This window comes from Plasmodium yoelii (genome assembly GCF_900002385.2).
Source record: "Plasmodium yoelii strain 17X genome assembly, chromosome: 11".
Taxonomy (NCBI): domain Eukaryota; phylum Apicomplexa; class Aconoidasida; order Haemosporida; family Plasmodiidae; genus Plasmodium; species Plasmodium yoelii.
In genome coordinates this window covers 1,585,756-1,608,592 of record NC_036183.2, presented here as the reverse complement: position 1 = coordinate 1,608,592, position 22,837 = coordinate 1,585,756, and the positions used below count along the sequence as shown (strand labels likewise).

Here is a 22,837-nt window from a genome sequence, read left to right as displayed (position 1 = left end):
TATTTCATAAAAAAAATGTGTTATACATTTTTCTTATTTTAGTATATCAATACATGCAAAATTGAATAATCCTAATATATAATTTTTTTTATAATATTGTATAAATGCAAATAAATATGTTTACATATATAAGACAATAATAGAATAGGAAATTAATATTATATATATACATTTTTTACGTAAATATAATATTCCTTATTTCTATTTCATTTACATTCCCAAAATAAACAAAAAACTAAAAAAAATGGGACGGGAAAAGTTGAGTAATTAAAAAAATTTCTTGAATTTTCATAAAATATAATATTTTAAATAAAAATTCCATATTCAAATTATATATTCGTCATTTTTAAGGGCAGCATTTATTTTTTTATTAATTTGTTAAAATTGCATACAGTTGTAAAATACATGTCTTTTGCTGCAAAAAAATAGCAAAACTAAAAAAATATACAAAATAGCATAAAGAAGATAAAGTAAAAATATTGTACATATAATGAGTATAATAATGTGCAATTATTCTTATATGTTTAATTATTTGCACCCATACAATGTAAGGATTAATTTAAACATTATACAATAATAAATTTAAAAGTAATAGCCAATATATTACTATGGAAAAAAAATTTTTAAAAAAACGTAAAAAACTATATCCTTAATTATTCTTCATCTTCTGGAGGAGACTCCACTTCATAGATCCAATACCTTAAGAAAAATAATGAGTATTATTATATAATAATAAAGAATGATAAAATGCACATATATATAATATTTCACACATGAGGTAATGAGTTTCCAACAAATAACACCCCTTTACATGTAAATAAGAAATGTAAAAAGGTGTGTAAGCAAATAAAATTGCTATTTTTCTATTCCTCATTTTATTAATGTAATTAATAAACATGTTTTTTTCTATATTTTAATACATTAAAATATGAATATAAATTAGAATGAACAATAGGGGGTACTCGTAAAAAAAAAACGAGACACATTTCTTTATTTGTTCAAAGTTGAATACAATTACATATATTATTATCATGGTTAATATTATGACTAATATTTTATTTATCTTACCATTGTCGTCCAATAACTTTGACTGTCATTGTCGTATGGACAATTTCATCTAGCATATACAACATTGTGAAACAAGGAATAGCTATACTAAAAATAATAAGAGTTGGGATCCAAAAAAATAAAAACTCGACTTTTAAAACCAAATTGTGATTCCCCCATACATTTAATCGTGTTCTAGACCAAAATGGAATGTTTTGTTGACTAACATTAAATAAATATTCCATTGGTTTTGTTTCTTCTCCTTTAATCATTTTTTGCCCATTCACAATTATGATGTTTTGTTTAGGAACATTTGCCCAATAATCATCCCAATGATAATTATCAAAATCATATTCTGGTCTTCTTGTTCCATCCTCAGTTAAATGATCATGAGGATTTCCATGATGATGATCTACATGATGATATAATCCCTTTGTATGTTCTCCATGTCCATGATTATTTTTTTCGGCATATGTTTTGTCATGAATATCTTTTACCTTATTGTTAATAACTTTTTTTGTAGTTGTAAATTCATTGTATTTGAATGGGAAATTTACTATTCTCTTTGAGTTTGCATAATAAATTTTGTGATTACTAGTTAACTGATTTATATTTCTTAAACCAAAATATAATTTGGAATTCAGATTAAACATTTTATAATACCAAAAAGATAAGCATTAAATATATTTATAATTGGATTTGCCACTCAAATATAGATAAATACTATATATATATTATTTTACTCAAAACATATTACACTTTTCTGTACAATTATAAAGATAAAATATGAAAATTGTGTAAACAATAATTTGCGCAAAAATTATTATGATCAATTTTTATACAATCAAAATAACAAATTCTCGAACTATGCAAGTGTATAAATTCCATGTGTAAATAATATTTTATTCGTTTTCTTGATTTGGGAGTTTTATACTAATTTATCATATTATCATTTTCTGAAATATTTTTTAATAAAAAATATTATATGTATAATTTTACAAAAATGACATAATATTCATTTATACTTTTATTGTTTTAGCAAAATAATTATTTATTTTTATTTTTATTTATATTTTATTTATTTTCCCTATTAATACATTTAAATTGGCATTACACCTTTGTTCCATAAAAAATAAAGTGCAATTTTTTTGTTTCGATTACAATTATTACAAAAAATAAAAATACGCATATTAATTCCACAATACCATTTACAATTAGTATAAAATTTAAGTTATATTTTCTATAAAAATAATAAATAAATGATGCTTAAAAAGAATAAATCACCCTACGTATTTTTTTTATTATTTATTTATTTATTTATTTATTTATTTATCCATTTACTCATTTATTTAATATATGGAAACATTTATTGACTTTAGGGTTAATAACAATTAAATATTTTAAACGACGGTTTTTAGATTATATGTGCAATATTTGCAAACAAAAAATATAAACATTAAACTTACATTACATATATGTATGTATACCATACAAACAAAAGTAAATTTGTGTATCTTCATAAGGATATAGTTTAACGTTTATACATATATATAATTCGTTTCTGTGAAATATTATCCTTATAATTGGTATACTCTTCGGGTGTTAACATTCATGTCCTATAAAATATAGAATTTTTTTTTACATATTTACAATATATATATATTTTTGAAATACGTTTTCTTATAATACAATCCCACAAACTATTCAATAGCATTAACGAAACACTTATTGTAATTTATTATAATAAAATGGGAAAAGCATTATATACATTTTCTTTTTAAATGAATAACAATTTTTATATTCACACCTCTAAATATGCACCGTCTATTGAACACATTTTTATATTATTATAATATTAAATTATTCACTTATTAATACTAAAAATGTAATTAATTAAAAAATAAAAAGGAATAGAAAAATTTACAGATAAATATACAACAATATAAAGTAACTCACTAAACAAAAACATGTAGGTAAAACAGTGAATAGCGTAAGGGAATATATAAAACATACGAAAAGAATAAGTAATATTGGAATTACTTACTATTAAGTGTTAAATATATTTATTACAATTTTTATTGATTTTATTTTTATTTCCATCTTTTAATTGCCCCTGTTTGAGCCTTCTGTTTTCATTTGAACTAGTTTATTTTTTAACAACATTTACATCGTTTTATTATCAACTTGTCATTATTTGCGAAAATATATACATACATTACATATACAGTAGACAACAAAAATGAACAAAGGAATAGTAAACAAGATTATGCATTTCTCTTTGAATAGATCTAATGTTTTTATAAAGCAAAATTATTCCATATATAGGAATATTACACATCACAAAACAAAAATTTGTACAGATTTGTTCAATTTGACAAATTATAGTAATAAAAGGTACTTCAATGATAATAGTGATAATGATCTAACTATAGACTGGGAACATTCAGAGGACATAGCAGATTTGCTTTTTGAAGAATACAAAAATGTAGATCCATTAACATTAAGATTTGAAGAATTAGAAAATATGATAATAGATACTGTAGTAAATAAAAATCAAAAAAAGCTAAGTGGAAGATGTAATGAAGGTATTTTAGAAAATATACAGATGGATTGGTTAGAGAGATATAATGACGAAAATGCATAGATTTGTGTGATTGATTATTTTTTTTTGTCATTGTTATTAATATTATTATTTGATCATTTATTTTTTTACTAATAGTTTATTATTGATATTTTATTATAATGTACATATTATTTTTACAGATTTTTTCATTTCTATTTTTACATTTTTTTGTGTCTTTTCGTGATTTCACTGATTGACATTTCCACTTTACCAATTAATTTATACATTATTTGAAAAGTTCTTTCATCTAATTATAATATATGTACATATTTGTGGTGCAATTAATACAAAATGTTCATAAAAATTTATTTCAATTCAAGTACTATAAATGTGAAACAAATATATATTATGTATATTTTTATTCCTCTACAAATTATCTTATTTATTCACATTGATCACAAGCATACTTAATTCGTTATGCTCCCTCCAAAAGATATTCAATCAATACGACCATTTGTATACATATATTTCTTATTTGTTTATTCTCTTTTCTTCACACTCTACATGCTTAATTAAAATGAATTTTATTAAAAATATTAAAATTTTAGCTTTTATTATCCCCTCATTCACAACAGATTGTTTCATTTAAAATATTTATAACTTATTTATCATAAAATGTGTTCAATATTTTTCAAACAGTATATCTATAATAATAGACATATGAATAAAAAAAGCATATATTAAATATTATTTTTTATAAGATATATATTTTTTCATCTTAAACACAGGCTTATATGTGTGATCATCGGTTTTTATTCCCGTTTTGACCATTTATATTATTTTATTATATATGCTTTATAAAAAATGATGGAATTATTCAGCATTTTTCTCCTGTTATTCCTTTTTGTTTGTATCTTTATTTGTTAATAGCTCTTCGCATTCCATTATTTTATTATTATTCATTAGCAAATAAAATAATTACATTCATACTGTTAGTCATTAAAAATAATATATATAATATTTATTGTCTACATTAAGGATATACTATAAAGAAAAAAATAATACATTAATTAGTAGTTTTTATGAAATATTATAATATTATAAATAAGGATGTAAATTAAATAATAAAATCTGCATTTATTTTTCAAGGAACGTTTTTGTTTCTATTATTTAAATTTATGTGCTTATATTTTCGAGAGTACATATATGCAGTAAGAGAGCGAATAAAGAAGAGAATATATACATGCATATTGGCATTCCTTTTTTTCTCTAAAAACGTATTACTGTATAATTTAATTTGGAATAGTTTTCTAGTATTTAGATGACCATTTTGCTTATATATTTTTATACCCTACGATTTATTATTTAATAATTTTCCTTTATTTATATGTCTATACATATATATCTCTGCACATGCTTACATGTATTCCTTATTATTTTAAAATCGTGTTATATGTGTGCATCAATATAATATTCTTGAAAAAAAATTAATCCGCTTATTACAATATATTATTTATGTAAATGAAATAAAAAATGTTCAACGTGGGTTAAAAATATGAATAAATAATTTTAATATATTAAGTATAATTACAATTTTAGCAACATTAGTAAGGATATAAAACGATAATTATTATCGTAATTATTATTACTATGATTCGAGTAAAGTGATTTCTTTCTCCTTTTTTAATTACAAAAATATTAATTTGTCTTAATTTTATAACTACCTTACGTGTATGTATGCTTTGAAGGAACTATACCGTATAAAAAATAACAATAAATAACAAACCGATAAATATATATAAATTCAAGTTATAATTATTTGCGCATCAAAATGGTTTCAGGAGTTAATGTATCCGACGAATGTATTTACGAGTTTAACAGATTGAAAGTCAAGCATTTGCACAAATATATTATTTATAAAATAGAAAATTTGGAGCAAATTGTTGTAGATATACTAGAACATGATATGGAATTGACATCATTAGACAATATTATAATGCGCATTAAAAACAATTTAAAGAACACAGAGTGTAGATATATCATTGCAGGTATTATATATATTAAGTTATATTTTTGTAATTATATTATCGCAATAGTATTTTATTTATAACATCTTGTCTCATTTCTCACTTTTACTATTTTTGCAGATATGCCTATCCCAACTCCTGAAGGAGTATTGAGAGACAGAATATATTTTATTTTTTGGTCACCAGGTTTATCGAAACCAAAAGAAAAAATGCTATATGCTGCATCTAAAGAATCATTAGTTAGAAAAATTAATGGAATTTTTAAAAGTTTAGAAATTACTTGTGATATAGATGAATTTGAAGAAGAACTTAAGGCTATTATTTTAAACACATAATTAGGGATTATATGTATTCCCTTCCCAATTTATTATTTATTCATATAAAGTAGACTTATGTATACATTAAGATTCCTATACAATAAATACAAACCCATCAAGAGGAAAAAACAATAAAAGATGGGAATTATAAATATACAACATCACAATTTATTAATAATACACTATAATAATTTTAAATTATTATTCTTTTAATACGATCGTATTCTTTCATTCTTCTAATATGTTTGTATTAATGTCAATAATTAATTAACTAGCCAGATGTTTTCTAAGAAAAATATTAAAATAAAATGATTGCAAATAATATATTATAATTATTCAATAAAATTTGTATTTTTTATCCTCTTAAATGCATCTATACATAATTTAATGTTTGCATATAAGATTACCTTCTTCATACATATTTTGGCTTTTAATTTTTTGTTTATATTTTTTTATCTGATTATTTAATAAATTATCCCGAATTTTTGATTGGATATTAGTTTTCATTGATTCTAATAGCTAATAAGTTAAAAAAAAGCAGCAGAACATATGTATATAGAAATATGGATGTAATAATAATATATTATGATTATTTTAATGATTCATTTTTTATATACAAAAAAATATTATCATATACATAAGTGTAATGTCTAAAATATTACACAAGCAAACCCAGGTAAAAAAAAAGGATTATACATCGAAAAATTTACCCTTCTAATTTTGTGTATTTTTAGTAACACATATAAAAACTGTGACATCAAAAACATCCTAATGAATAAAATTATAAATACAAGAATTAAAATTATTTAAAATATATATATTAATAGAAATAAGTTCATTAATTCATCCTTAATAATTCTATGTTTTATTCCGATATATCATATGTGTTTACAAATTCATTGAAAAGCTAAAACTAGTCATAGACAAAAATCCTTTAGCCACATTAACTGGATTTATTATGTATGAGAATATTCCTGTAATATTTAATTTGTGATTTTATATCATATTAAATAGGTTTATTTGTTAATAAATATAAAAATAAGAGAATAAATAAATACATGTTTCCTTGGGGTGCATATATTTTGCTTAATTCTTTTTGTTTACCATAGAAAGATATGATAGACACACAACTAAACGCTATTATATTGGCTTAAATTAAAAAGATAAAACAATTATATAGGATATATTTGTATATGCACACTTAAGTTTTCTGTTTATGCTACTTATATATGAATATGAAAATTGTTATGCCCATTTTTTTGTACCTAAAAATAGTCCTCTATCAAAGAAACTCCAATCGATTTCTAATAAAACGAAAGAAACGTTTTTTAAAGTTAAAAATATAATAATTAATCATCTATATTATAATTATTTTTTAACATACCTTCATTGTCCTTTTCACTATTTATAAACAAATACGTTGAACCTACAAAAGGGGAGAACAATTATGCGTCGTTTCAAAAAACAAAAATCGAAAGAAATAAATTGATTACATTCAAGCTATATATACAAAGTATTACCCTCAAAAAAGTTAGAAGAAAATAATAATGCTATTATTTGTAGTGCAACAATGGTTAGCCATATTCCTGTACCAATTATTTTAAAGTATAATGCATTTTTAAGTACCTAAAACATGTCAAATATATATACTATTCACAGTTCAACACATCCTTCATATTATTATTGTAAAACAAACCCGATGTGGCAGAAAACAATTTATAAAAATTTAAAATCTCTATATTCCCAAGAAAGAATTGACTCTTTGAAAATATAAAAAATCAAGAATAATAAGGATGTTTGAGGAACATTATACCCTACGGGACACATACATATTAAAACCATATTTATTTGATTATGTTAATTTTTTGAATACTATGAAAAGGTTTATTGCTATGATAATCGAGCCGAATGGTATAAGAGTAATGGATACATTTTCGAAACATTGTTTCAAAATATTAATGTTGTCGTTTTTAACTTCTCCGTTTGCGTTCTCATACTTGCTCAAACGATTTTTTCTGAGCACAATATCTAGTATCATTTTGGAATTCGGTGCTTAAAAAATATACACAAAAAAAATGATAAAAAATATATGAATAAAACAAAAAGACATATATGTTAAACACACATATAAAAAAACAATAAATTTCTTTAAAAAAATAAATGAAAAAATGTATTGATAAACAAAAGTATAGAAAAAATAAATATGCATATGTACAATAACATAAGTTTTCAAAATTTTAAGGTATAAAAAAATTTAGGAGAATGATACTCCTATATTTAATATAAACAAGACAAACGTGTATATACATTCAAATATTTATTTTTCTTTATATTAACCTTTAAATTAAGTACATATACCACAATATTTCAGAACTAATAAATAATGTTCCTAAGTTAAGCAATATTTTATACTAATTTTTTCGTTATTTTATTTGTTATATTTTTTTTTCAATTGTGAAATTTGTGTAAAAAAGTTTCAAAAAAAACAAATAATGCAATCAATTAATTTTTACGTGAAAACCGAAAAATAATGAAGAAATTTATCAAATAAAATAATACTAATAATGAAAATATACTGATAAAAATTGCAATGACAAGGTAGTTATATTCATACATGCATATAATGCGGATAATAATCCAAAAAATAAAACTTAAAAAAATAATAACATACTAAATAATCATAATGCTATAGCATTAAATGATCAAGATAATTAAAAGTAATGCTGAAATAAACATATATATGAGTCTATAGACTCGTGTTTCACTGAAATACCGCTAGCGCACTCGAAACGATACCAATACTAGTTTTCATCTTACGTCATTTTAAATAAAAAATATACACATATATAAAATATAAATTATGTAAACATATTTGGATTCATAAAATCCAGTGATGCCTGTAATACTTTATTAGGATCGCCTTTATGAACAGTCAAGTCATTATTTTCGGTATCTGCATTTTTATTTTTTTTATTTTTCCCCTCTCTGGGTTTTCTTCCTTTTTTTTTTACAACACCGTCTTTAACATTTTCAGGTTTTTCAATAGTTTCACCATTTTCATTTTTTTCCATAACATTTTTATTATTTTCTTCATTTTTATTTTTATTTTTTCGAGGTTTTACTCTTTCATATTTTCTTTTTGGCTTTTTAATCATATTATCCTTATCTATGTTTTCATTATCTTTGTCAATTTTTTTCTTCCGCGCTTTTCCCTTTAATTGATGCTTATTTTTTTTTGAAAATTTTAATTTGCTAGGATTTATTGTATTCTCTAATTTTAACGATAGTTCTTTTTCATTATATCCCATATATCTAACATATATGTTCTCGAATCGCTTTCTTATTTCGTCAGTGTCTGGAATCATGTCATAATGCAGATTATTAATAATCGCAGTTTGTTGTTCCCTTTGAGAATTCAAAATAAAAATAATGTATATGTATATGCATGTTTAAAGGAAAAAATTAATCAAAGAAAACAAAGATTTATCTTTAATCGAGATTTATATATACTTATTATTTATAAGTATTCAACAAAATGAAAAATATTAAACATTTACCATATTGTATAAATTATCATTCAACTTATGCATCATTTATTATTTTATTTTTTTTATTTCTTACTTCCATTTTATCGTAAATATTTTATTACAAATAGAAGAATTGAGAATATTTTTATAGTCATATGGAGTAATCTGCGTTAGTAACCTTTTCTGATTATAACCAACCTGTTGAATGTGGGGTCATAAAAAAAAATTTAATATATTATTATTCTATAAAATTAGAGAAAATATGAACATGTTTGTATATAATGTAGGTTTATTTATTTTTCTACGAACAAATGCAAATTCATTGGCTTTGGCTTGGGCATTTTCCCAATTATGTGCACTATTAATTGTGGCATTTTCTGTGGGAATTGTATTAATACTTTTGAAGAACTGCAGAAAATTAGAATTAAAGTATACATATGATAAGTATATATTAAGATTTTTTTTTTCTATACATGTTTATGGAAAATATTGGATATAACTTTGCAAGCACACTAATACATTTTATGTATAAACTAAATAAAAACATTGTGAAATTTAAGCTTATGCAAAATTACTTCTGTAGTTTTATCCTCGATAAACGCTTCCTTGTTTTTATTTTTTTTTTTCCTTTTCCTTGGTTTCATTTGGGTTTTCAAATATTCAATCTTTAGAAAAATAAAAAACAGAAATCATATAATAATATTTTCATTATATATGTACACATGTCACACATATTTAACTTAAAAAAATAGGATATTCTCTTTTTATTTATGCACCCATGCATATGTTGTCGTATAATATTAAATGTTTTTCATTCTTACCATTCTACCATCGATATCTCTTTGATTAAAATACATTATCAATGAATTTATGTTCTGGAAAAGGGAAAATGTATAGATGTATATATTTATATATACATAAGTAATTTGATAAATTTCATGAAAATACGTCACATTATCATGCATCAACACAAATATCTACCTGATTAACGACGATCCGTGTGTCTCTAAAATTTGAATTTGGATGGTTTCTGTTTTTTCCTAATACATGAAAATATTGATCCAATCTATAATTGTTTGAAAATTCAATCATTGGCCATATAAATTTCATTCTGTCATTAAATGCATCTTTTAATATTTTTATAATTTGCTCTACATTATTTATAACACAAGTTAATCCAAGTGTGTTTTTTATTTTTTCCATACATATATGAATTCTTTTTATTATTAATAAATCAATCTTTTGAAAGTCTAATTTGTCCATAAAAAAGGATAAATTTTTTCTTTTTAAGTTTCGTATATCTTTTTTTTTAAATAAAGATAAAAACTGTTTATTATTATTTATATTATCATTTAATGTAATTATGTCATTTATGTTTTGTTTTTTAAAGACTTTATTTACACAAAAACTAAATTTTTTGTATTTTTTTCTTATTGCATTCATACTATTAATTCTGTTGGTCTTTCCTAACAAATTGTTATATAAACCAGCTTCTTTTAAATATGCTAATAAATTATTTTGCGGATAGCATAATTTTTTTATATTTGTTATTTTTTTCCCATATAAATTATTGTATTGTTCACTTAATGCGTAATTTATTCCATTAATACTATCATAAGATTGAAGCATATTTGCCATTTCCATTTTTTTCGTTTTGTTTTTTCTTAATCCTTTTTCTTTTTTTGTTGCGTCTTTATTTGATTTTTTTTTTTTTTTAGTTTCGTTTATTTCTTCCTCTATTTTATTCTCTTTATCACCACTTTCTTCATCAATTTTGTTTTTATCGTCTCGTTCAGCACACTCATTATTGTTAATTATGCCCTGGTTAATTTCATTTTCACTTTTTTTATAATCAGAAACTATGCTATCTAGTATTTGAGTATTAATAATATCTTCTTCCTTACTATTCATACCTAATCTATCAATTTTATTGGCATATATCGATTCATTTCCTTTATCATTTGATAATAAATTTTGAATTTCAGTGCTATTTTCTTCATTTGTATTATCAATATTTTCGTTTTTTTTTTTTTTCTTTCGTTTATTTTCATTGATATTAGGAGAGCTTTGTATCTGGTCTATTGAAACTGCATCGAGGCTTATATTGAGGGTATTTCCCTCGTCATTATCACCGTCATTTTTTTTTTTTTTTCTATATTTTCTTACTTTGGTATTTTTATTAACATCATTATCTATGTTATTTCCTCCCAATTGTTCCACTAGCTCACTTTTGCTTACTTCTAAAAATTTGGCTACTCCATTTTCCGTAATTTTACTTGGATCATTATTTTTGTCACAGCTTTCATTATTCACATTATGTACGCCAAATCCAACAGAAGAAACATTATCATTAATTTTTAATTCATTATTTTTTTGTAAGTTTTCTATAGATATATTATTTTCAGTTCCATTTATTATATTTAAAGGAGGTAAGTTATTATTTTGCTGTGATTTTTTACTTACTCGTGGCTTTCTCGGTTTTTTAGTTCCTTCATCCTTAAAAGTATTTTCTTTGCTATTACTTTTTTTACCCTTGGTAGTATTTTTATTATTAACAATATCTTCATTAGTATTCGAACGTCCTAATGATCCATCAAGATTCATGTTATACATTAGATTATTGAAATTATTATTTATGCTATTCAATAGTTTATTATCAATGTTAGTATTTTCAACATTTCGTGATTCAATATTTCTCATGTTTAATTCATTATTAATTCTGTTATTTTCTGCATTACTATTATAAATGCTAGAATTCATTCCCTCATAAATGGGTATATTTTCATTATGCATTGGATTATTTCCATTTGTATTACCTGATTTTTCAGATTCAAGTCTATTATAATTTTTGATGAGTTTCATTTGTAATTGATAGGATGAATTAATAATATAATTCAAATTCATTAAAGAGTATTTTTCTAAAAGAAGTATTAAATCGTTTAATCTATTTGGATAATAATGCTTTAATAATGGTAATATCTGAGCATATTTTGTTTTATTATCATTAAATTCATTATTCAAAAATAACCAAATATATTTAGGATCTACTTTCATTTGATCACCATTTGACATCATTTCTTTATTTGTATTGTTATTATTTATGTTTTCGTCTATATTTGCACCTTTGTAAGAACTTAATGACTTATTATTACTGCCATTTACTTCTCCATTATTTATAAAATCGGTACCAGGTGTGATGTTTTTTTGTGTACTTGGAAACCCAGCCCAATTAGTATGATTGGTTGCACTATTTACAGTGTTTACATTTCTCATTAATATACTTTCTGTTTGTTGTGTCATAGGATTGGGCATCGAGGAAATGCTATTGTTTTGATATGCTGGTATAGGCATATTATTTAAATTATTTTCCATCATTTTTTTTTTCCTTTTTCCATCATTTTTTGAAGGATTGTCATCATTATTTTTTTGCTTCTTCTTAGACATTTTTTGATTTTTCAATTCTTCGGCGTTTTGGCCTAATAATGCATTATTTACATTTTGATTATTAAAATATGTATTTTTATTAATAGTGATATTATTATCACCGTTATTTTCTAGAAGATTGTTGGTTGGATTACTTAACGTGATTACATCTTTGTCCTTTCCTTTTTTCCTTTTTTTCGGAATAATCAGATTATTATTGTCACCGTTTTTGACAATATTCATACCATTTGCAGTATTGTCAATGTTAGGAAGCATACAATTCATTATCTTTGTAGGGTTAATTCCGTTATTGCCAACTAAAGAAGAATCAGTTTTTGTTGAGACAAAATTTTGAATATTATTTAATTCATTATTTGGCATAGAATTTATCTTTTCAGAAAATCCTTGGGGATATATGTTTTTATTATTTCGCTGTATATTGGAAAAATTTCTATTATTTTCACTATTTCCATTATTTTCGTTTATATATATGTTATTGTTAATATTATACATAGGAGATTTGTTATCTATATATTTTGGATTGCCATTATTATTATTGTGCATATTTGGCAGTTTATTTAAATTCAAATTTAGATTTTTCGGAATGTTTCTAGCATTATGATCTATCATACTGCCCTGTAATTTATTCGCATTATAGTATTGATTAGTTATGTTATTTCCATCATTATTATTGCCATGCTCAGTGCCTCTAATGAGTCCATTAACATTTCTATTAACACTATTATTAGAAGCACCAACTGTGTTGCTTCGTCTATTGATATTGTTGATGTTGCTGCTATTGTCAATTTTATGACTATGAGTACGATTCAAAGTTTGAAAGGACGCCATTTCCTTGTACCCATTTATGTTTATGTTCATGTTGTTATTAATATTAGGCGTGTTATTACTTCCATTGACTCCAATAGTATTCATTTGTTTTTTCATGGTGTTTACATTTGGATTCATGGAATTATTTTTGAAATTATCAATTCCTGATTTGGCGTTTTCCATATTCATATATATATTATTCATATTATTTCCATTTACATTTTGAAAATTATTATTTCTAATAACATTACCTGAATTGTTCATATTGCGCATATTATTAACTAAATTATTTCTATTAACTAAATCAATACTTTTGACGCTATTCAAATTCCCACTTTTATTTCCATTTTGTGTATTTAAACTAGAAGTATTACTAGAAATAATAGTAGATGCATCGATATTATTATTATTTGCATCCATATTCCTATATATGTTAGGAATAGCAACTTTATTATTTGTGTTAATCATATTATAATTATTTTTATTATTAATATCATCAATATTTCCTTTCAACTTATTAGGAAAATTAGTATAGTTCATATTATTTATAAGGTTATTATTACTCATGTTTGTATTAACTGGATTACCATTCCCTTTTGTAATAATATTTTTCATTTTTAAATTGGGCATCATTGAGCTATTGAAATTATTGTTGTTACTACTCCCATTCGCATACTCAGAACTATACATATTATTGTTTGTTTTATATATCCCATTTTCGGTATTTTGGAAATTAGGATTTCTAATAGAATAGTTGATAGGCGACGAATTTGATGTTCCCTTCATCATATTATTGTTGTTATTAAAATTAACGTTATTATTATAATGTGATAAAGGTATTTTGGATGGGTCATCACCATTCTCTAAAAGATTCCTTTTAAATGCGTTCATATTATTGCCATATTGGGAATTTAATATATTTTTATTATTTTGATGGTTATTATCGCTCATGCCATTTCTCGGCATATTGACTTGAGACGAAGCAAAGTTTTTATTATTGGGATTCATCTTGCATTCGTGTATATATATATGTATATTTATTTAAGAAAAGGCGCAGCACAAAGAATGCATTTTTGCCTTCTTTTGATTTACATATGATTTAGTTTTCTTTCTCTTTTTGTGCTGGGAACAAAGGCTATCAAATGATATGGGGTTATTTATTTTAAATGCTGCTAAATAACGAAAAGATTAGCATCATTTTGGAAAAGTGAATTAAAAACTTATCATATTTAATTTTGTCCTTATTACATCAAAAAATATATTACAAAGTATTTCCTTAGTATGTTCCTCTTTATTAACGAATTGAATTATATATATATATATTTTGCAAAGATAGAGAATAATTCACTCTGACCTTTTAATATTGTAATAATATAAAACCTATGTTTTTCTTCAAAAAAAAATTTTACCATTTAAAAAAGAGGACACTTCACATATTTATCAAAATTTTGTTGTTTAATTATTAACAAAAATTGAATTTAAAAAAATATATATATATGCATAATAATAACAATGATAATTATAGTGTAGTAGTAATATCAAAATAAATTGTAATTTTTTTTATGGCAGAAAAGTAAAAAAATAGTTGATTTTTTTTTATTTATATATAAATATGCACAAAAAAAATTTAGGAATAATAAACAAGTTAGTTTTGGTTTATACAATCTTAATATGGAACAATGTTTCCCAATTTTATTGAAATGGAAAAAATTATATATGGTATTTATAAATAGGAAAAGCAGTCATATTGTACGTAATTTTACTACCTATACATGATTACATTGTGTGCTTTCCGAACAGTTTTCTCATTCTTTTTCTTTTTTTTTATATATATTCCATAACACCCTTTTTAAATACATTATATATATATATGTCTACTAATATCACGATGGATACAAATCGTTTAATAATAACAAAAAAAAATGCAATTATATAATTTAATATTAGTGTTTCATTTGCCTGTCTTTAATGCCAATTAAAAATTAACGTAATTTATTAATGATAAAAAATAAAATTATTAAACAAATTTTCTTTTTAATTCTTTCAATATTAAAAATTTAAAAAAAATAAAATATATTTATTTATGCTATGGTGTAAAAAAAATCAACATAACTTCATATAAATGTAAGAGATGCAAAGAAAAAATAAAAGGAAAAAAGCATGCACATATATTTATATATTTTAATATGAACATTTGGATCTTTTTTAAATTGGGAATCTACAATTATAAAAAAATAAAAATAAAATGCGCATACATATAATATTATATATTGCATAAACAAGAAATATAATTTGTTAAAGTGAACAATGAAATTAATGTGTATGTCATTTCTTTGAGATATAATGTAAAAGGAATTTTATATTTATTCCAAAAAATAATATATTCATATAATGTGTTCACTCTTTTGTAAACAATAAAATATGCTACTTTCACCATGAACAAAAATGAAAAATGGTAAAGAATTTGGCCTCTGCGTAAAATACATCTTTTTATGTTGCATTTAAAATATTGTTTCAAAATATAAAAAAAAAGGGAAATAAAATTAACGGTCGAATGTTGCAGCATGTGGGTTGCTCAACGAAGGGGTAAACTGCGGATACTTTGGATCTGTAACAAAAATAAAAAAAATTAAAAAATATACATATATATCTATCTATATTTTTTACAAAGGCATAATGCTTCATAAACTCGCAATTAAAACACAAGCAATATTTCATATATAGTAAGGTGCACCCCATTTCATTTAAAAATATATGCATATTTATTTTAAAGCAATCATTTTTATCATTGTGGCATTAAACAAATATATAATAATTTATATCTTTTAGTTTGACTATCTATGCAAAACACATATTAGCAAGTATTGCTACTTTAAATTTATATATAATTTTTATTATTAAGATGTAAACTGATAAAATAAAAAATTATAAATATATATTATTTTCTAAACTTACAAAATTTTGCTAAGAATTCTTTTAAAGAGATCATCATGTGCTGAGATCGGTCTTCTATTAAGTATGAGAAAAATCTAAAAAGCGATAAAAGATAGAAAAGAGCGAAATGAAAAAGAATGAAATGCAGTAATCAAAAATAAATGGTATATACATAACAATAAATGTACATTGTGCATATAAGGTATAATCACTAAGGTAATAAAACGATATATTACTTGTATTCCAATGGGTCTCCTTGCTTTACCACCATTAATTTCATGTAAGATGGTGTTCTAGCCTTTCTTAATGCATTTATTATATTTAAAACTTGTAAGCCAGAAGGGTTATCAGATGATCCTAAAAAATTATTGTTTAAAATAATGAACAAAATTTGAATAAATAAACTAGTATATATTAGCATCTCATAAAATTATAAGCATATATAATATACATGGGTACATGCACATTGTTCTCATTCTTTAATTACCTATATGGTTTTCTGCGTACTCCGAGTTTAATTGGTCAAGTGATTGAACACCAAAAACTGAATATATCCATTGAGGATTTATGCTTCTGTAAAAAATAAAAAAGGGTGCAAAATGGTGATCACATAAATACATGATATTGTACATATAAAAACAAACACTTCGTGCAACGTTATCATATGTAACATTAATTAATTAATATATTTTCTCTATTAGAAGTTATTCCGTTCGCTCGTTTATTTATATATTTAATAGTCTATTTTCGTCACATCCCTCAGGAAAAAGGGATGGTAAAGAAAAATTATTCAATGGACATACCTTCCTATCCACATGACCATGTTTTCGCCATCCTCCACCAAATAACACCCATCCTGGGTCATATTTTCGCATGTTAAATTAAGAGTTGCAGGAAATATAAAATTATTATTTTCATCATAATTTCCATGGTGTTTTTCGAGATTATGCAAACTAAACATTCTTGGATAGAAGTATGCTTCAATTGATTCGATTGGGATATTTTCTACTCGTGACCATTGATATATTCTCATATCAGGTGGTACATCTCCACTATCTCTAAATGCAACAGATTTTAGCATACCTAAAATATATATAGGTAATAATCGTGAGTTTTCTGATGATGATAATTGCGTAGATAATACTTGGGAGCATAAGGTTTGTATTAAATTTCTACCGTCAGCTATTTTTCCTTTTTTTATTACTTCTATAGCTTGGTGTGATAATAATGACACAACAACTTGTGGATTAATTGAATCCGTAATTGTTTTAATGTTTTGAGTTATCGGTAATGCATATGTGTGTAATCGTATTCTTCTTTCCCCATTAGAATTTGTATATAATAATGCTGATTGTACATATACTACTGAATCTTGTACTACATTTTCTTCTAAATCTACAACAATACTAAAGGTTTGACTCGAATGACAATTAGGTAATGCTAATAAATCTACGCCCCTAAATTGAAAATTTCCATACCAATTAGTAATTTTCCAGCCTCGACTTATTCTTATTCTCATTACAGATTCCCATGCTGTTTCAGTTGTCAATGCGAATAACAACTCTTCTCTTAATTTATCACTATATTGATGTACATTAAATTGTGGGTAATAATATAAAGAACCTCCTGAATTTTTTATTAATGGGTATATACTAGCTAAATCTATATTATATAATGGACATGCAAATAAATCAACAGCTATTTGGAATTGTGTTATACTTTGTGCAAATTCTCCATATTCATTATTAGCTGGGTTTAACATTTCTACTTCTCGTAATTTCAAATCTGAATTACTATTATTTGAACTACCAGAATTATATATTTTTTTATAACTGCTACCTTTATCTTTGGCTTCTCTATTTACACTAACTGTTAAGTCACCTATATTTGGTACGGATGAAAGAAAAAATAATATTTTACCTCCTACTTTTTTTATAAGCATAACTGCTGCTTTTAATGCATTTCCTGCACAGCAATCGCTCATCTTATTATTCCTCCACATGTTTGGTAAGTTGTCTAATAAATTATCAATTACATTTTGGCATTCATGCACATTTACTAAAATATTTTCAGGTAATGGGATAAAAATATCTTGTATATCTGACACTACCATCATTTGAGTTTGTTTTAAATTCGAATTTAAATTATAAAAGTGTATAGTTGAATCAAATGTTATAATACCAATTAAAGTACGAGAATCAAAAACTTTTTTATTATTACTATTTGCATTAGTAGCATTATCATCATTATTTTTTGGTAGTAATTTTTTAATTGTATTACAAACAACATCTAATAGTCCAGAATTTATTGATGTTACTGTTACGTCTATTAAAAATAAATATACAGGTGGCTGTGGTGGTCGTATCATATAATCACTTGGTGCAATAAATTCAACACTTCCTGTACATAATTCTGGTCTTTGAAATAAATCTTTTCGCTTGCCTTTTTCATCTAATGGCACAAAATAAAATTGTGGTGTTTCATTTATATTATAACACATATTACAATTCCATTTTTTCCCTCCCGCTTCAAATCGAGCAAATGGATTTATATATGTCCTACATTTTTTGCATCGAACAACAGTCGAGTTTCCAAAATTTACTGACGCTAATTCTGGGTATCCATCAGGTATTGGTGCTAATGGTTGTATAGTAAAACCTAATGGAACGTGTGTCTTTTGTTTTAATGTTGCATTGGCTGGCATATAGTTTACTGAACTTTTTACAAAATGAGAAAAAGCATTAAATTGTAAAAATTCTTGATATGTATCATTTACTATGGGTTGCACGCTATTTATAGGTTTATTCGCATCATATCTTAAATTGTTTCCTACATCATTGAATGCGCTAGCATTATTATTGGGAATATTAGCTGACATTGGCATATATGCATTTTGTGCCCCCATGTATTGACCTTGATTATTTAAATAAGGATTAGAATTGGGGGGTTCCCTACCATACATGCCTTCATTTAAATTATTTGAATTTGCTGCATATGCGCCATGTTGCACTGGATTTTGCGAATTATAGTAACTTTGCCCGCTGTAATAATTTGGATTTCCTTTTACAGTATTATAACCCGCATTATCATTATTATTACCCATAGGTGGTACATTTCCAGCACCTCTATTAATATTATTAGTAGTGTTACCGCTATATGAAAACGGACTAGCAATTGGCATATTCATATTGTTTTGATTGCTGTAATTTAATGCATTGTTGCTACTATTAGTATTACTACTATTATTAAAATTATTTAACCCTCGATTGCTATCATGCGGCTGCATTTTTTATTTCGTAAAGTCATAAAAATCAAATATACTTGAAAAAAAAATATGTGACACGACTTTGTTTTCAATAATGCAACAAATCGCAAATGGAATAATCAAATGTTGCAATAAACAATAAATTATGGTGAAAATAATAATTTAACAATTTTAATTTACACATATACGTAAATTTTTTCTTTTTTTTTTTTTGTTTACATATATAAGCACACATTTGATGAAGTCTGGTGAAAAAAATCATTAATTTATCGCGGCTTCATATAAAAATAACAACTTAAAAATATGTGTCATTATATGTGCATCTATACATGGCTTATATATCCAAACATATACTTATGTAAAAGCATGAAATCTTATATTATTTACATATGCGCAACATATCAAAAAATATGCACATAGAGAATACCATGAACAAACAAAAATATGCAAATATTTAATATTTAAATATGTAAATATAAAAATGCGTAAATATGTGAAATTACGTAAAAGTAAAAATAAAAAATGTAAATGTAATTTCGTTCTGTTTTTTATTGATTTTATCAATAATATAAATAAATATATATATATATACTTCCTCTATTTTTCTTTATTATTTGTTCTTTTTTTATTTCAGCCTTTAAATATTAGGATTTCTTTTTCCTAATTTTTAATTAACTATATATTTTTGCTATAGCAAATAAATATTTTATTCCAATAATATAAAAAAACGTTTTAAAGTGCCATATATAATATATATATAATATATTTAGTAGAAAGAAAAAAAAATATTTAATGCCATATGCATTATATATACATAAAAAATATAATTATATTTTAATGTATAAAATGACTTAATATATACGTTGTATATTTTTCTATGGTTTGTATCCTTGCTATTAATACAATATATTTGTAATATTGATACAATTTTTTTTTATGAACATATTACTAAGAATTTCGCTATACTTAAAGAATTTAAAAAAATACTTTTGTTCAGTATCATTTTATATTAAAAATCGCAATATAATTCATATGTATTACATGGAAAAATAATTTTTTTAGCGATCTTATTATATAATATCTTAATTTATGTAAGTAAAATAGTTTGAAAAAACTCTACTTTTTATATGAATGTATTATTACTCCCCATCAAAAAAAGCACAATGAAAATTGCATATATAAATAAATATGGATGTGTTATAAAATATACAATATTGCAATGGCAATTTTTTTGCTATGTTTTTTTTTCTTCTCATTAGTTGGCATTATATTGTTGTTAATTACACTTTCGTTTATATATATATAGTTCCCACAATTAATAAAAAACTCGGAAAAGTACCACAATAAATACACACAAGTATATGCACATATACATTTGTAATGCATTTAGTTACTAAATATACAACACTTTATATTTTGGCCATGGTATATATATTTAAGAGTATTAAGAATAAGTAATATAGAATAATACCAATTTAATTTTATATAAAATATGTATACGCGGTAATTTCCCGTTTTGGGAACATTTTCTTTTTGTTTTACTTCATAAGGATTTATAATAATGAAAAAGGATAGAGTTAGTGAAGCAAATAATACTTATACTCACACCTTTTTGTTTTATATGTTGTCACAATTATAATCATATGTGATTTTAAAAGAAGTTATATTGATTTACCACTTTTTGATAATACATACATGTATTGTTCATCGTCTCACTATGTACATATATACATTTCTATATATAAATAGATAGTTATTCCACCATTACCACACAAACAAAAATTCTTTTGTATATCAATCATATAAATATCTATTATATTCTCCGCACAAAATGGGGGTATTTAAATGGACAATGTAAAATAATCCAAACCAGAAAAATTACAAGTTATAAGAAACGTAAATAAAAAAATTGTGCTATAAAACAACATAAAAAGGTTGTTATATTTTCTTAATAGTAATTAATCAAAATTATATATAGAGAAAATATAGTTGGGGGTACCAATTCAAATTATATGTGTTATGTTATATCCTTTTTAGGTATATATAAGGTGAGCATTTTCTTTTATAAAATTCATATTGTTATGGATAAATATATTTAGCTTCTTATTATGAAAAATACTGATTATTCATACTTAATAAATATTTTATTCACCATATTCTATATATATTTTTACAATCTGATGATATGTACAAATTTAAAGATATGATTTATATCCATTCATGTTTATAAAAGGGGATGTAAAACTGGAGAAAAAAATATGTATTTATATATAATATTATCTTTATTTTTCTCTAAAAAAATATGGGTTTTATTTCAACTTATAATATATCTCATCATTAAGATTTATTGCAAATACTAATATTTATGTTCTATCGTATGTTTTATGTAACTGACTATAAATATAGGAATCCGGTATGTATAAATTAAAAACGGTGGTTTTATTTTAAGATCATCCTCCTTCAAGCCTACAAAATATGCAATGTATGCATTTAAAAAATATATATCATATTGTACATTATTATATGGAATACATTATTTTCTTTAACGATTTGTTACAAAAATCGTACGTTATATATATTTCATTTTCTCAATATTTATATCATAATTCTTTTTACAATTACAAAGAGTATATAAAAGTTAATAATATGACAACTCTACTAAATATAATATATGTCGAATAAAATTTTTATATAAACATAACTATATTGATATATCCTATATCTTTAGATAGATACATAAAATAAAAGGATACTAATATTTATAGGAAGCAATAATATAATTGATGAAATAATATTCCTCAGTTTTCAGTATATATATTAATAACTATATTTATTCTTCATCAGAATATACATATGAATGCGTAAATATGTAGTAAAGCTATTAATAGTAGGTATACGTGAGAAAA

The 22,837-nt window shown here is 23.5% G+C and overlaps 6 protein-coding genes across 6 annotated transcripts; 2 read left to right on the top strand and 4 right to left on the bottom strand.

The window, feature by feature from the left end:
* Positions 1 to 653: 653 nt before the first annotated feature.
* PY17X_1139100 (cytochrome c oxidase subunit 2, putative) lies at positions 654 to 1,700 on the bottom strand (the record flags this gene model as incomplete). Its single annotated transcript, XM_022956592.1, has 2 exons — positions 654 to 699; positions 1,069 to 1,700. The coding sequence occupies 2 exons, from the start codon at positions 1,698 to 1,700 to the stop codon at positions 654 to 656; spliced, it is 678 nt and encodes a 225-aa protein (XP_022812471.1).
* Positions 1,701 to 3,286: 1,586 nt separating this feature from the next.
* Positions 3,287 to 3,691, top strand: PY17X_1139000 (Fe-S assembly protein IscX, putative; the record flags this gene model as incomplete). Its single annotated transcript, XM_723555.1, has 1 exon — positions 3,287 to 3,691. One exon carries the CDS (start codon positions 3,287 to 3,289, stop codon positions 3,689 to 3,691), a length of 405 nt encoding a protein of 134 aa, XP_728648.1.
* Positions 3,692 to 5,441: 1,750 nt separating this feature from the next.
* Positions 5,442 to 5,972, top strand: PY17X_1138900 (actin-depolymerizing factor 2; the record flags this gene model as incomplete). Its single annotated transcript, XM_723556.1, has 2 exons — positions 5,442 to 5,658; positions 5,758 to 5,972. The coding sequence occupies 2 exons, from the start codon at positions 5,442 to 5,444 to the stop codon at positions 5,970 to 5,972; spliced, it is 432 nt and encodes a 143-aa protein (XP_728649.1).
* A 245-nt stretch (positions 5,973 to 6,217) lies between these two features.
* PY17X_1138800 (conserved Plasmodium protein, unknown function) lies at positions 6,218 to 7,992 on the bottom strand (the record flags this gene model as incomplete). The annotated part of the gene is made up of 10 exons (XM_022956591.1): positions 6,218 to 6,240; positions 6,362 to 6,473; positions 6,617 to 6,722; positions 6,847 to 6,928; positions 7,059 to 7,103; positions 7,220 to 7,258; positions 7,339 to 7,380; positions 7,475 to 7,540; positions 7,651 to 7,714; positions 7,828 to 7,992. 10 exons carry the CDS (start codon positions 7,990 to 7,992, stop codon positions 6,218 to 6,220), a joined length of 744 nt encoding a protein of 247 aa, XP_022812470.1.
* Positions 7,993 to 8,812: 820 nt separating this feature from the next.
* Positions 8,813 to 14,740, bottom strand: PY17X_1138700 (conserved Plasmodium protein, unknown function; the record flags this gene model as incomplete). The annotated part of the gene is made up of 6 exons (XM_022956590.1): positions 8,813 to 9,359; positions 9,576 to 9,679; positions 9,791 to 9,889; positions 10,057 to 10,146; positions 10,303 to 10,356; positions 10,463 to 14,740. 6 exons carry the CDS (start codon positions 14,738 to 14,740, stop codon positions 8,813 to 8,815), a joined length of 5,172 nt encoding a protein of 1,723 aa, XP_022812469.1.
* Positions 14,741 to 16,275: 1,535 nt separating this feature from the next.
* On the bottom strand, positions 16,276 to 19,952 carry PY17X_1138600 (protein transport protein Sec24A, putative; the record flags this gene model as incomplete). Its single annotated transcript, XM_723559.2, has 5 exons — positions 16,276 to 16,340; positions 16,688 to 16,761; positions 16,903 to 17,023; positions 17,154 to 17,239; positions 17,470 to 19,952. The coding sequence occupies 5 exons, from the start codon at positions 19,950 to 19,952 to the stop codon at positions 16,276 to 16,278; spliced, it is 2,829 nt and encodes a 942-aa protein (XP_728652.2).
* Positions 19,953 to 22,837: the final 2,885 nt, after the last annotated feature.